Source organism: Acanthisitta chloris, unplaced genomic scaffold (assembly GCF_000695815.1).
Source record: "Acanthisitta chloris isolate BGI_N310 unplaced genomic scaffold, ASM69581v1 scaffold3594, whole genome shotgun sequence".
Taxonomy (NCBI): Eukaryota; Metazoa; Chordata; class Aves; order Passeriformes; family Acanthisittidae; genus Acanthisitta; species Acanthisitta chloris.
In genome coordinates, this window is record NW_008668567.1 from 1 (window position 1) to 15,578 (window position 15,578).

The following is a 15,578-nucleotide window of genomic DNA, read 5'->3' on the forward strand; positions in this document are numbered from 1 at the left end:
AATAAAGGCATAAATAAATAAATAAGTAAATAGATAGACAGTACTCCTGACTGGGAACTATTAACCTAATGAAGTCGAGACGGTTTCAGCCTCGTGATATGAATTGGCCATCAGGTTAACTAGTCTGACACTTAATTTATTTATTTTTTATTTTATTTTTTATATTTTGCATTCCCTTCTTGAAAGGTGAGTGAGCAAGCCGAGTGAAGCATATGGACTCCTATTGTTAAGAAGTATGATTGTATTTCTTTGACTAGGTCCTTGAGTGGAATTAAGACTACTCCCCTCTTCTTTTTTCCTCCCCTGCAATGCAGGCATCACCTAGAGATGAACTGAGTTTCCCTAGTGGCAGTGTCCACTTCAGTTGAAATGCACATTGTTAATGCTTTCATAAATGTTAATTGAGGTTTGTTTGCAGTATTAGCCAGAGGAGTTCCTCAAACCAGATGGAACTGTATGTGTTTTTTTTCTAGGGAGCTGCGGTTTGGTGACATAGAGCACTCACAGCGCCATAAATCTTGATGGCATGCGTTTTCTGCGCTTACACTTGTTTCTCACTTTCTGTCATGAAGGTTGTCGTTAAGGGTATTGAAAGAGAACTCATCTGCCCAGCATGCAAGGAACTGTTTACCCATCCACTGATTCTTCCATGCCAACACAATGTCTGTCACAAGTGTGTGAAAGAAATACTTCTTGGATTTGATGATCTTGTCGCTGATGGAGGCTCTGGATCCTCTAATCAGAGTAGCCCTCGAATTAGAAAGTCTTCTAGCATGGACAGAATTGACAGAAGTAGTAGATCAGGTATGTATCAGAATTTTTGTATATTTTTCTAGTTTTATTCTTAGACTGGCTTGAGCTGAATGGTGTCTGCATTGCTAAAATGTCTTCCCACTACTCCTGATGCGGTTAAAGATATGACTTAGGGATAGTCATGAAGTCTTGTTCATTTCGTGTCAAGAGCAGTAGGAATATTTTGAAGGATAATGCACTCTATTTCATATATAACAGATTTGTCTTCATGGCATCCTGTAAATCTTTGTAAACATTGTGTTTATTTCTGTATTTCAGTTACCTCGAGATGCAATAGCATCATGTTCAGTCGCATTAAGATGTAGATTTTGGCAATTTTGTTGCCTGTCAGTAGTCCTGTTGAAGTAGTTCTCTCAGGTTTCAGCCAGCCTGAATGCAGTAGCTCTGTCTTCCTTCTGAGCCTGTGTTGACATTGTGAATTATAGTTTTGTCCTGCCCACTTCATTATGCTTACATTAAATAATTTTCCATTGATTATGACTATTACACAGTTGCAGATTAGGAGGATAAATGACTGCAGGCAGACTGTGCTAACAGGCTCTTTCAGTGTGGTCTGCTTGGAGCTTTAAGGAGTGCTTAGCAGTAGGACTCTTCATGCTATTCATGGTATCACGCTAGAAGGATTCTTACAGCTGTCTATGTAATCCATGGATGAGCTGATCTGCTTTTACTCAGATATGTTAAAAGTGCTTTGTGCATGCTTTATTTCTTGAAAAAAACCTCATCTTTGCTTTTAGGCTTTTTTTTCTGACATAATTACCCATTTTAAAACCACACTCCCTGATGCTCTGGAAGAGTCACCGACAAGACAGACTCTAAAGCTGTATCTTGCATTTCATGTTCCTGAAGTTCATCCTCACCAGTTTTCACAGTTCAAATGTGCTATTTCATCCACTTTTAAACAACTAGTGTGTTATTAGTACTGGTACTCTTTCAAATCCGTTGGATAAGCAAAAAACCACCAGTTCTTGGTTCTTACCACCACCACCCTGTTTGGAGATACATGCACACAAGTTGTGGAGAGAGTTGTAATCTTTAAATCCACAGTAGTCTGCTACCATCCCAGCAAACTGATGGGAAGATATCTTCTGATCTGACCTGCTAATAGGGTGGTGATTGCTTTCCTAAAGACTTCATACTTGTTGGATGAGTAGCAAGAGAGCTGAGACTTGGAAATAATGAGCTTCCCCCTATTGCCCCCAAAGAGTGTTGGACAGATGCACATCACAGAAGAATTATCGTCTCAGACAGTTCAAATTTGCAAAATGAAAAGCATATGGAAATGGAAGCTTAAAAGAATACATTTGTAAATTTAGGTTATACTGTCTTTGCATCTAATGTTACAGGCATTATAGCTCCATTATTATGTGGGGTGTGAGATTTGCTCTCAGACCAGTTTGGTACTGGTGATGGTCAGACAACTTTGCAGCTTATATTTGTAGAGTTGTCATCTTGCATCTGAAGTACTCATACTGTTCATTGCCTTGCTTAATTTGTTTTGTGATCTGTAGGGGAATTTGTAATAAAACTGCTCCATAAGAGAGGAAATGCTCAGGAAAACATCTAAAGTGGGGTCTCACATGTGTAACATAAAACCCCTAGAACTTGTTGGCTTGTGCAGGGCATGCTACTGTCTAGACATTACGGTTACATTTGAAAATGTATATGACACCTTCTTCCCACTGTGGACTTTTTCTCCCCCACCCCCCACCCCTTGAGGAATCCCTGCTGTCTCCATAAGGGGTATAATCTATTTCAAATGGTTTGGGCGTAGCTGGACTTAACTGGCCCATGTTCTGTGTTTGTTGTGCACACACAGCTTGCAGTATTTACAAATACACTGTATCTGAATGTAAAAAGGATGGAGTTGGTAGAACTCTTTATTCAGTTGAAATGGAGTGCATCTGCTGCTTCAAATCCAAAGTGTTGGTTTAAAATACTCCTCTGTTTATGTTCTATTTAAAATAATTTTTGATTAAAATAATCATGTTGCAAATAAAATGAAAATGAAGGGTATTTCTTATTGCTAATCCATTTTCTGTAATGTTACTGTAATTACAATGTTGGTGTAATTAAAGCATGTAATGTGGTTGTGTTGACACTTGAGCAGCACTGACAGATGATGCAGAAACTGAATGTTTGAAATATCTCTCCCTTGGCCCCTCCCTCCCAATCTCTTCTTTCTCCCTTTTTCTATTCTGTTTAAATACTGCAGTTGTTTCATGTGCTAGGAAATTAAACACTCTTGCCTTTCAGCCCTGCAGGAGTTTAACAGCCACAGGAGATAAAAAACAGTTGGTGCTTTTCATTTGAACCATTGTAAATCAATGGAATATCTAATTTTTTGATGTCTAAACAGCTTTCTGTTCATTGTTTGCAGCCTCACAGAGGAGGTCTTTTGGGTGGAGAGGTAGAATTGCTTCACTTCTTGTGTTGGCTAGAGATGTTCTAGCATTTAGATCTCAAGTTAAATATTGTTGGTTAGCATATAGCTTTTTTGTCAGTGGTCAAGTCCACAAAAAGGCTTTTGCAGTGAGCAAAGGACCTCTATAAGGACAGATTTTCATTCTGTGTAACACTGATTTAAACGTCAACTGGACTGGAATTGAGTTAAGGGTTGGATTATAATTTTTTTTGTGTGTGTGTGTGCATGACTGAATATATATTGTGTGCAAAAATGCACACAAAACCCCAGTAGTCACCACACCACCTTCCCCACATACCCCACTTTTTAAATTTCATGAGTCTACATGATGAAGTTTCAGTGAAACTGCTGTCTTACTGGTAGTGAAGTGTAACTATTAGATTGTTCTTACCAACATTCAGAGGTCATGTTTGGTCATCACTTTTAAATGGAAAGTAATACTGATTCATCATTGTAGCCAAACCTGCTTAATTTGATAAAGAAGCAGACTGAAATTTACGCCACATTAATCTTAGTAGGTAGTTCTGGATCTGGCAATTCAGCACAGCACATGAATATATAAGGAAAACTAAACATTTTACACTTAGAGAATTGTCATGTTTGGTGTGCTTATTGAGTCACAGTCAGGTTGAAAGACAGCCAGTGTCTTTTTGTGTAAGTATATCTCATTTCCAAAACAGCTAGTCTGAGAAACTCAGCCACTGTGTGGACTGTATAATACTAATTTATTTCTGGTTTTAATTTTATGTGATGCTCTGTCAAAAACGAAAAAAATCCCCAAACTCTATGTTCATGTAGCATTGGCAGACACATAAGTGATCCACAGGAATATGATGTCCTTCAAGAAAGATGTGAACTGAGCTAAACACAAATCTGAATTTCACATTCAGTGGAGGACAAAGCAGCTAATCGGAAGTGGGAGTTTAAGTAGCCTTAGTTGAAGGCTGAAAGTGTCATAAAACAAAGATATCATATAATTCCATCAGAGCTCTTGGAAAGCTGTCCTTATCTGCTCCTTTTGCAGAAAGCCCCCTTGATTTGTGAAAATTTGATGTATCTGAAAGTAACATTTTTTAGCTACTGACTTCTCTTATGTTTTGGGTTTTTTCCCCCCTTTTCTTTTTTTCTAAAAGTCCGTCCAAAAGCATTAATTTGAGTTTGGGGGATGTGGGGATGGCAATATACATTTATATTTTAAAAGCCCTAAACTTTCAAGAGAGTCCAGTTGACTTTTAAAGTCCTTATTTTTTTAAACTTTCACACATTTAACATCCATATCTTTCATAACCATAGAATTCTGGTAATACTGTTTACTTGGAAAACACAATTTTATCTTTAAGATGTCTTATCCCTTGCAAACCATTCACTGCCGGTTGGACTTTTCAACATTTTAAGTGTCGGTTCCTCTCCTTGGGAAGAGGACATTCAAACATTGTCTTTAAAAGACATACTTAAGATTGATCTTTGACTTGAGTCTGCAATCTGTATGGTAAACATTTCTGAGTTTGGGGTTTGAGCATGAGCATGTGTTGTGATAATTTTTTTGTTACTGATTGAGAAACTTACTGCAAGTGGAGCAATCTGTTCACAAACAAGTGGAAAATTTCTTGTGATGATTCCTAATATTTCACAAAATGCATATTTGTTTGTTGGAAACTGAATTGGCAAAGTGTAGAAGAGAATATAAGGAGGACCTAAGTTTCTCTGAGCTGCATATCTAATATGTCTACAAAATCCATGGCTTTTGCTGCTCTGTTGTTTTTTGGTTTGGTTTGGTTTTTTGTTGTTTTTGTTTTGTTTGGGGTTTTTTTGTGTGTGTTTTTGTGGTTTTTTTTAAAATTAAATATAAGCAGAATTCAGTTTTAGCAAACAAGGTAGGAAAGATAGTGCTCAAAGTAGTTTATTACTTCATCAGAGCTTTCTTTTAAAAATATGAATGTAGAAATCCTTTAAGCAGAAATCAGGATAATTCTTACTGTGTGTTAATATTTGAACACTTGCTAGGCAAAACCAGAACATTTCCTTACTTTTGTGTATTCAAGTGGCAGAGTATGTCAAGAAGCTTAGCAAGGAAACCTCCAGGGTTTAAAACAGGGGAAAAAACCCCAACATAGACTCTTTGAGTGCTGTCAGTGAAAAGGGATGAGACATCTGAAGGTGCACAAGACTTCCTTGTTACTGGATTGCTTTCCATAAGCAGTGTCACCAGATTTTGCAGAGCATGGCTCATGATGACAGTCTTGTTTTGGTGCACCATGGGCAGAATGAAAGTTCTCCATTGAGATGAATACGAATTTCAGATTTTATTTTTAAACTTGACCGCTGCACTGTGGTGTGGTTTTCCTCCTTGCTTTGTCATTGTCTCTCTGCTATAGCGTAGTGCTTGTAGCAGTCCCTATACATACCACACTGTATGATTGTTTTCTTAGTTTTAGCAAATGTATGTATTCCAGATCCCTTTCTCTAGCTGTTGTCTGCATGGCACTGCATGTGAAATGATCTTTTTGTTCAGCCCATTCTAGAAGTCTGTGTAGAGGATCTCTCTGTGTTCCTGTGTGCAGTGCTAGTTTGGAGCATACATTGGAAATACAGTCCATGTTTAACTGCTGCTGCTGTGCCTTGCATGTGTGTGTTGCTGTTTATGCCAAGTTACAGGTACGGCAGGATGTGCAGTTTGGGTAATTAATTCACTTCAAGTAAGTAGTAGAAAAAATAAGAAAAACTAATGATTTGGCTGAGATGTCATGTGGTTTTCTTGTTTTCCTCTTTTTTTATCATGTCTCTTGGGATAAGCAAAATAAGTTTGACTCAGCTGAAACAAACTTCAGGGAGCTTAAATTTTGCCATATTTTCCTGGGAATAACTAGTTTTGCTCTGGAAATAAGCACCTTTCAATTCATCATTTTATGAAGCTGTTGCTCTCTGTATGAGCCTAAAAACAACTGGCTTCCACAAGGTTTTGTGTTTACTGTTTCAAAAGGCTGCAGCTTGAGTGTGTCCAAAACTAGATGAAGATAGGATTGGAACAGCTAAATTTATCTTAACATGGAATTAAGTTTGAGGGGTAGTTTTTAGTGTCTCTTGGACTCTGACATTACACTCCCTTGTCATGGCAATTTTATTCTCTTTGGCTTGGCAGACTGTATATGAATAGGTGTTGTACTGCAGTAGTTTGGAATTGGTTCATGAACTCCTGTGCTTCTTTAAAATCTAAACCAGTTCCGTTTATGCTCCTCCTAAGTCAGGATTTGGTGTCTACACAGGCAGAAGACGCAATTCACTGACTCCTAGATCAACTCTGTTTCATTGTCCGGGTTGCCAGCGGGATATTGATCTTGGAGAACGTGGCATCAATGGCTTGTTTCGCAACCTTACTTTGGAAACCATTGTGGAAAGATACAGACAGGCAGCCAGGGCAGCCATTGCTATTATGTGTGATTTCTGCAAACCTCCACCTCAAGAGTCCACAAAGAGCTGCATGGACTGCAGCGCAAGCTATTGCAATGAATGTTTCAAAATACACCATCCTTGGGGAACTGTGAAAGCCCAGCATGAATATATAGGACCAACCACCAACTTCAGACCCAAGGTAAGTATACAGTGTCTTACAGAACTTGGGTTGCAGCATTCTCATGTAGTTTCAGACCTATCCATGCAATGGAAGTTGTTTTTTAGGACCATTGTTGCTTTATTAACTATTGCTGTTATATATTGACTGAACCATAAGCTTTTATTCTTGTTGATGCTGAAGTGATTGTCATTGAGAACATATTTGAAGGGGACCCTAAAAATAAGGAATTTTTAGTTTGTGGAATTGAATGTGTTACTTGTGATTTGAGTCTTTCTTCCTTTTTTTTTTTTTGTTTTTTTTTTGTTTTATTCTTAATTATCTCGAGCATCTAGAATGGCACTGCCATAGGGAGAATGTCTGTGTGTGGTACATGTAAAAATGTCAACACACCTGGCCTCTTCCCTGTCCTCTTAAGGCACACACCCTTTGGATGCTTTGTGCCTGAACTTAATCCATCACAAAGCAGCTTCTTTCTCTTCTTCGTTGTATCTAGCAATAGCAAAAGATGGAGTTAAAGTCTCCATTGCTATTACATATTTATTTTTTTATCTAAAGCAGAAGAGAAAAATTTAATGGCAAATTTTCTACTTTACACACTGTTGCTGCTGTTGCTGCTTCGGACAAAAAAGTGTTACAAACTGCTGTTACTTTTGTTTCTGCTGCTACACATGGTGCAGTAAGTATGTGACAGTCCCTTGTTGAATATCAGTTGCATGACATGAGGAATTGTTGTAGACCCCTTCTCTCTAATCAAGGGACCACAATAGGTCTTAATGTCCCAGCACATGCTGCATGCTTGTGGCTGATGACCTTGCTGGAGGTCCCACAGATACTGGAAATGCTGATGGCTAAGGAATCCTGATTAATTTCGATTAAATTAAGTTAATTTGATTAATGTGCAAAGTCTAAGAAGTGCTACCTGAAAATACCAAAGGCATCTTTGGATCCTTGTGTACTCTTAAATGTGCCATATGGTATTATGCTTACTACATGCAGACTGAATTTGGGATTAAAAGTCAGTAGCTGAATTTGTTGAAGTGGAGCAAAGAGGGGAGAAGTGATTTTCATCATGCTGACGTTGGTGTATTGAGCATGCATGCACATGTGGGATTTAGCTTTTTTATTATACGTGAAGATAGAAAGGAAAAAAAAAGGAGAAAAACACAGTATGGTTAAATGAACTATACATACATCTACTTTGCTGAAAAACTTCCCAACAGCAGTAAGCTGATTGAGCTTAAAAGAAAGCAGTGTGTTTTTCATTGCACTGCATTCTTGAGACCTGAGCTGAAAGCATGGAGTACTCCTAAACAATGTTTACAGTTATCACTTTAATTTACAACCAGACTGGGCAGCATTTTGTAGTGTGTGTCGTGGGGATGGGAGAAGCACATAGTGGGCTGATTGTTCTTGAGTTTTGAGAGAACTAGACGAGGTACACTGCTGACCTCTGCTGTCTCTAGCTTGCAGGCTGTAATTCTTGCTTATATGAGGAGATGAATAAAAATATGTGTTTTCTGTTAGGTGCGACTGTAAACTGCTGTGGAAAAATTACTTCCACAGACTGTTAGATTGTCTGCAGGTTTTTGGAGATGTCTGTCTGAACAGCTGACTTTCCTGACAGTTTCCTTTTTTCCCCATTTTTTCCTTCCTTCCAAATCCAGGAACAGGATTGCTTATTGCATATTTGGCTGAATGATAGTTTTAACGTACCAAGGCGCGAGTGAAACTGGTGCCTTTGGGCTTTTCACCATAGCATAAGATAGCATTTGGGGCTTGAAAGTTGTTTTTTGGGGATGGTCTGCAATTTTAACTTACTGTGTCCACATTTATGCTACTCACGAGTTTCTCTTTTTGTGCCCTTTCTGGTCCTTTCTCTGTGTGGGCATACTGAAACTGAAAAGCTCCCTCAAAAGCTCTTCTTTGGTAACTTCTGTGGAATAGATAACCCAAACGTTGACTTTCAGTGCTCTGGAATAAGGCAAAGCATTGTTTGGTTTTTTTAAACCAATACACACACACAGAGGCCCAGTCCCCAGTGTTGTGTCTCCACCCCTCCTCTCCCCACCCCGGTTTAATATGGTTTTATCTGTTGCTTGAGCTTGGAATTGAGTGGCACATTTTTCCCCTTTTTGAACAGTTACTTCAACATGCTCAGTGTTTGAAAGATTATTTTTTTGCAATGCTGTTTAAGATGATCCTGGAATTAGCACTCAGCATGAACAATTTGTAATTGGAATCAGGCAGAAAGATTGAAACACTGAAGGCTTTTGTCCTTAAAATAACTGTGACTGGTCGTGATGGCTGCACTGTGTTGCTCCAAGAGGAATGGCTATGTGGCTTACAGAGTCTAGCTTAGAGTGAAATCATTACAGTATATGTCAGCTCTTGCTTTAAGAAACAATTCATAGCTGTTTCAAGAGATGCTGGCATGAACATGGTTAAGTTTTACAGGTTGACTGTGTTATATTTGCAGCTTTGAGCAGGAGTGTAGGGAGCTGAAGGCATGCAAACAGCTTGGGCAGGAATTAGCAAAAGGATCTGCCATTGATTGCCATATGGAGGCTATGAGTTGGGTACACAGACACTGCTAGAGGTTTACTCACTATAAACCTTGTGAAACTGTGTGTGTTCATCTGCTGGATTTCACTGGCATTGACAGATATAATGAGTGGAAGATAAACTGACTATAAAAAAATTCACTGAAATCAGATGCTGCTTTGTGTTGATTGAATGTTTTGATGGTTGAGCACCTGAGTTTTTGGAAGTACACCTGTATTCTCTTTAATCTGGTGTCCCCTCGCGCCAGGTTTTGGTGTGCCCAGAACATGAAATGGAGAGGGTAAACATGTACTGTGAAATCTGCAGAAGACCTGTTTGTCATCTTTGTAAACTGGGTGGACGTCATGCAAATCATAGAGTAACAACTATGAACACTGCCTACAAAACCCTTAAGGTAAAAGTAAATATTATTGGACTTGTCCTTAAGAAGGGGAAGACTACTGAGCTTCTGGTGTAAGGGCAAACTCGCTCTGGCAGGGAGCCAGGATGTGTATTTAGGGGACGTTGAACTAGGCTTGAGGCATGCTGTTGTGCAGCATTGGTTAATGTATATATCAGTGTGATGTAGTGCATGTCTGAGAAACCAAACCTATTTTCTATGAGGCCTGATTGTATCTTGTGTCTTGTATCTTCTTGTATCTTGGGGTAGATGATATCTCAGAAGCACTCCTGAAAAATTTGCATCTGAAGTATCTGTTAGGACTTTGTGTGTTTCTGAAATTGCATAGCTTTTAATTTCCTAAGCACAGTACACGGGTTGCAACAGTGAAGACTTGTAAACATTGCTTTGTTATTAAAGCCTGATTGCTCCTACCTCCTTTTCTTCCTCTCTTGCTCAGAGGAGGGGAGAAAAAAACCCAAACAACAAACCAAACCAGACTAGCCTGCCTTGCGTTCTTTGTCTTCCTCACCTGTTTGCAAGGCTTTTCCTGTACAACTGCTAACTCTTGCAGCTCTGGAAGTGCAGAGACACTCATAAGACTGTGATTTGAACCACTCAGTTTCCTAGCAAATTTTACTACAAATGAGTTAATAACTAACAAGTCTTTTATGTAATTTTAGTAACGTCCTGGAGCTTCATATTCCTTACCTAAGAGAGGGTGAATTCTGTGTGGCTGAGGAAAAACGAGCCAGCTGATGCTGTTAACTCTCGTTCTTAGAGGCTGTGCCCCAAGTACTGCCCACAGCAGTGGCCTCATGTCCCTGTGCAGTCACCCCATGTCACTGAGCGATTCTGCACAGGACTGCTGCTCATAACTGGTGGCAGGCTGTTGTTCCTGTGAATAGAAAAACTGAGCTCTAGCTGGATGACCTGCCTGTGCTGGTTGTCACTTTGTGTGGGATACCCTTGTTCTTTATTTTAACAGGAGAAGCTTTCCACAGATATCGAGTACCTCATCAGTAAGGAGAGCCAGGTGAAAACTCACATCGCACAGGTGAATCTGCTGCTGAAAGAAACAGAGGTAAGAGTGGTTTGCACGTTGTCTAGGGATGGCCCTTGCAGAGACACAGCAAGAACTTTAAACTGTTTTCAGTGAACTGTTTCAAATTCTTTGGGTTTTTTCAGTTAACTGGTAACACAATTTCTGCACAGTTCATGTCAGTACTGAATCGCACACCTCATCCTGCGAGTGTGGGAAATTAGGTATGCATATGAAGCGAAGTTAACTTTTGGGTACTGCTGTAAATTTAGTTGAAATAAAGCTTACTTGATACCTCAGCCAAAGACAGGTGGGTTAGACTTACGGCACTTGTGCATTAATGGTGCTGCACTATTTACACTGTCTGTTTACATTGAGAAAACCAGAATTAAGAGCTAAGTCTCCCTGCAGAAGAGTCACAGCTGGAACCTCACATTGAAGCTGAAAAGCATGAGGGCAGGAATTGCAGGAGCACTGGTGTATCTTGATTACAGATTGCTTCCATGCTTTGTAGTTCCTTTTATCCAGTATGCTCATACAGAGGTGGCACTACAGTTCAGAGTGTGTACATGAGAAACTGGGCTGGCCCCCCTGTTTAGAGTGATTGGGGAAGGTGGAAGTGCACCTGGCTCTTGGGCAGGAAGACTTCAGAGACTGACCTGCTTTTACACTGCTCTTTCATGGGCTATTTACACAAATGTAATGCATAACTCAAGACATAATGAGAGGAATACTTTCCTGTTCTTTGTTCTCTGTGTTAAGACAGTAAATACTAACTGGCTCGATTGCAGTGCTGATCCTATTTTCAGTGCTGAAGAGCATAACAAAGGTCATTAGTCTTGTCTTTCAAATGGATGTCCAGATTACTATGATATCTTGAACAACCTTAAGTATATTTCTGTAGAGAGCCACAGTGCTGTGGAATCTGTCTAAAATGTCTTTTGTTTGCTCCTAGTGCAACAGTGAAAGAGCTAAAGAAGAAGCATCTCAGAGTTTTGAGAAATTATCTCATGTCCTGGAAGAGAAGAAAACTGCAGCTCTTAGGGCAATTGAAACTTCTAAGAACTTAAGGCTGGAAAAATTGCAAATGCAAGTGGAAGAATACCAAGGGCTCCTGGAAAATAATGGCCTCGTGGGATATGCTCGAGAAGTGCTTAAAGAAACAGATCCCTCTTGTTTTGTTCAAACAGCAAAACAACTTCATTACAGGTATCTTAAATATCTTCTCTTTGAGGTACAGGGACCATTCCAGGATGTCTAGGCAGTTGTACTCTTTTCACATCTGCTAGGAGATTACCAAATGCAGAACCGTGTATTGCAGAGGCCTGGGAGATGGTCCTGGTACTGTTCAGTCAAAATTACTACATTACAGTGTGCATTAAGAAATAACACACAGAAGAGGAGGGTCTGTGACAATGCTAGCCTTGTTCAGTAGGACTGCAGTGGAAATGTAGTCCATTGGGCTCCCTGACAAATTCCTTTGCTCAGAGATTGTATCGAGTATTTGCAAGTTTTTCTAGCAAGTCTCTTCTGTCTTTGAACTCTTTGATCTTTGTATTCTTCATTAGTGCTTCACATCTATTTTGTTCTTTGAACATAATGTTCCAAATTGTTAAAATGTTTTGCCAACCAAACAATTACCTGTTTGTTATCTTTACATTAATGTACAAAATGCCTTTAAATTTTGCATTTGAATTCTGTCTAGAAAGATAAAAGTTTCTGGGAGAAATCAGTAAGTACATGAAAGAAGAAATTCTTTTTAAAGCAAAACCTAGCATTTTTCCTTTAAGAAATGCACATGTGAATTTCTTTTTCTCTCTTCTGCCATCTCTATTCTCTCTGTGTTATCAGAATCCAAAAAGCAACTGAGTCTCTGAAGAGCTTCAAACCAGCAGCTGAAACTACTTTTGAAGCTTTTGTGGTGGACATTGCCAAGCAAGAGGAGATCCTTGGTGACTTGTCCTTCCATTCCAGTGGTAAATTCTGAGACCATCAGATCTTCTTGAAGTTATGGCTTTAAGGTTTTCTCTGGAAAAAGGCAAAACTTATACAGGGCAGCAGTTGCAGAGCTCAGTCTTGTGACATGCATTGTCCCTTCTGTCTCTATGATCCACAAAACATTATCTGGCAACAGTGTTGGCTTCAGCTTTCATAGAGAAGATGCCAGTTTACATACAGTACCAGTTTACACTGGTTTCCAAAATACTGTAGTTAGATAATACTCGTTCTTCCTAGAAGCTTTTTGTTGCATGCCAGCAAACAATAGGTTTGAATATGTTTCTTTCAATCTACCATGAAAGAATGCTTCAGTGGTTCAAAGTAAAAAAAAGAAACTAGGGGATTTATTTAAGTGCGCCTTATCTGAGTGAGTCACATTCCCTGCTTACACAGTGCTATAGCCACTGAACAAAGGGCTTGTATGGTTAATTCTAAAACAAAATGTATCTAAATATGTGTTGGGTTTTTTTTTCCCCCTGAATCTCTGGCATTCAGGCCTAGAAATACCAGAAATCAATGAAGAGCGGAGCAGAATGTACAACAAAGCTCTGATCAGTTGGGAATGCCCTGGGAAGACAGACTCAGCTGATATCTATGTTCTTGAGTATCATAAACTTAATAGAGAAGAGGAGAGTGTGACATGGCAGAAGATTGAAGTCTGTGGCAAGAGCAAAGTAATAGCTGATCTTGATGATGACAGCAGCTATGCTTTTAGAGTTCGAGGACATAAAGGTTCAATCTGTAGCCCTTGGAGCCGAGAAGTTATTTTGCGTACACCTCCAGCTCCAGGTACTGGGTTTTCTTATGTCCACAAGGTGCTGAATCTGTGTCTGTCAGTATTAAGAGCCGTAAAAGACGTGTGCTACACTGTTACCAGTTGCATAAATGTTTAGAAGCACTGTTACAGGTTGTGCTGGTTTGAAAGCAAACCAGTGAGAGACTCCAAGTCAGAAGTACAATTTAATATGAACAACACAGCAAAACAACAACAAATGCAACAGTACAAAAATAACCTGACAGAGTCAGAAAGTAACCTGACAGAGTCAGAAAGTAACCTGACACCCTGTCAGTCAGGGTGTTAGTAGTAGTCCGATTAAAATGGTTGCTGCAGTCCTCCTGGGGCAATGGCTTTGCTGGAGCAGTGATCCCGCAGATCTGCTCCTCTCCTGAAGGTCCGGCAGCAGCTCTTGTCCTCTGGGAATCCAGCAGGCAAAAGGCTACCTGTGCTGGTCCAAACCTCGGCTTATATCCCTGTGAGCATGTTTGGCTCCCCACCCCTGGGGTGAGTCACCTCACAATGGGACAAGGTGGGCGGATGTGTCATGTATGGGTCCTTGGCAGCACATTAATCAGAGACAGCCCCCTGAGGGAGCCATCAGGGACATGGTGATAAGGATCACTGCCCCACCTTCTTTAACAGCTTGTGGAGACGAAAATAGAATACATACCATTGCAACCCAGGACACAGGTTGAGTAGGTAACATCCTGAGACTATTAGCTTGCATGATGTACCTTGTAGCCTTTGAAAGCGAGACATTCTAATGCCAGTGTGACTTAAAATGTAGTTTATAAGCACAGAAGGCCAAATACTTAACTAAGCAGAATGTTTTTGGAATATTTCAGTTTTCAGCTTTCTTTTTGATGACAAATGTGGGTACAACAATGAACATCTCCAGCTGAACCCAAGCAGAACCTCTGTGGAAAGTAGGGCTGGATTTCCTCTGCTGCTGGGATCTGAGCGCTTGCAGGTTGGATGCTACACAACCCTGGATTACATCATTGGTGACACTGGAATTGTCAATGGGAAGCACTTCTGGGCTTTTCATGTGGAAGCCTATTCGTACCTGGTGAAAGTGGGAGTTGTTCCCAGCAACAAGATACAGAAATTGTTCCACAATGCCAGTGACATAACCAGTCCAAGGTAAATTGCAGATTCTCACTTAATGCATGTTTTATTATAAGGAGATAGCTTTTAAAAAAGCAAACAGAGAGCAAGTCTGGTCTCATTTAGTATACAAAGTAAACCTAACCAGTGAAAATTGTTTTGAAGGATGTGGTGTAAGCAGGTTGTCTTGTTCATCCTCTGCTATTAGGAGAAAGATGATCTGATTATTCAGAGTCCTATTTTCTTTATTTTTGTTAAGGAAGTCGGGTTCCTATAGATGTCAGGATATGTCAGTTAGAGCGAGAAAGTTAAAAAAAGCGTAAGTTGTAAGATTGAAGCAATGGCTCTGCCTTAATTCTCTAAGCATACTGGGTCTGGCAGCCATTCAGGTGTACAATGTTCACTGTGCATGTATGTGTATCTTTGCAGTAACTTGTGTCATGGTGGATTCCAAGTCACTGTCCTATCCCAAGCTGTATGCTTGCATACGGTACTGGAGTGGTACTAAGCACAAGCCAAAGTACAGTGGACAAACCAACAAAAAGATTTCCATCTCTCACAGCTGTGTTAAGTCCAGATGTGTCTAGGATCTGCAGGCTGGGAGGCTATCTCCTGGGGACTCATTTTAAGATATTTAACAAATGTATTGGTTTCCTCCTGTATCATATGCTAAAAGTGTGTCAGCTCAATCTCGAGCTTCTTAAAATCAGATGGAGCCTTTTTGCAAAATCAGAAATTAGATCCAGATTTCCTGATTTCTTTTTCCTTACCCACACAGATATCTGCAAAGCTTTAGCAGATGCACATCCAGCTGCCGCCCAAAACACACCAAAACTGAAAACCTAGGGAGGGATTGTCTGCACTGAAGTATGTGTGCTTCTCTGGTGTGTCTTTATTTGGGGA

At 39.8% G+C, this 15,578-nt stretch overlaps 1 protein-coding gene across 1 annotated transcript in view; it reads left to right on the plus strand.

Moving 5' to 3' along the window:
- Positions 1–566: 566 nt before the first annotated feature.
- Positions 567–15,578, plus strand: part of TRIM36 (tripartite motif containing 36) — a gene marked incomplete at its 3' end in the record, with an annotated part of 17,281 nt that continues 2,269 nt past the window's right edge. Inside the window, exons 1-8 of the mRNA XM_009072933.1 lie at positions 567–804; positions 6,502–6,827; positions 9,619–9,765; positions 10,739–10,834; positions 11,748–12,001; positions 12,644–12,768; positions 13,286–13,579; positions 14,414–14,711. Coding sequence (XP_009071181.1) covers positions 567–804; positions 6,502–6,827; positions 9,619–9,765; positions 10,739–10,834; positions 11,748–12,001; positions 12,644–12,768; positions 13,286–13,579; positions 14,414–14,711 — 1,778 coding nt within the window. The remainder of the gene's footprint in view (positions 805–6,501; positions 6,828–9,618; positions 9,766–10,738; positions 10,835–11,747; positions 12,002–12,643; positions 12,769–13,285; positions 13,580–14,413; positions 14,712–15,578) is intronic.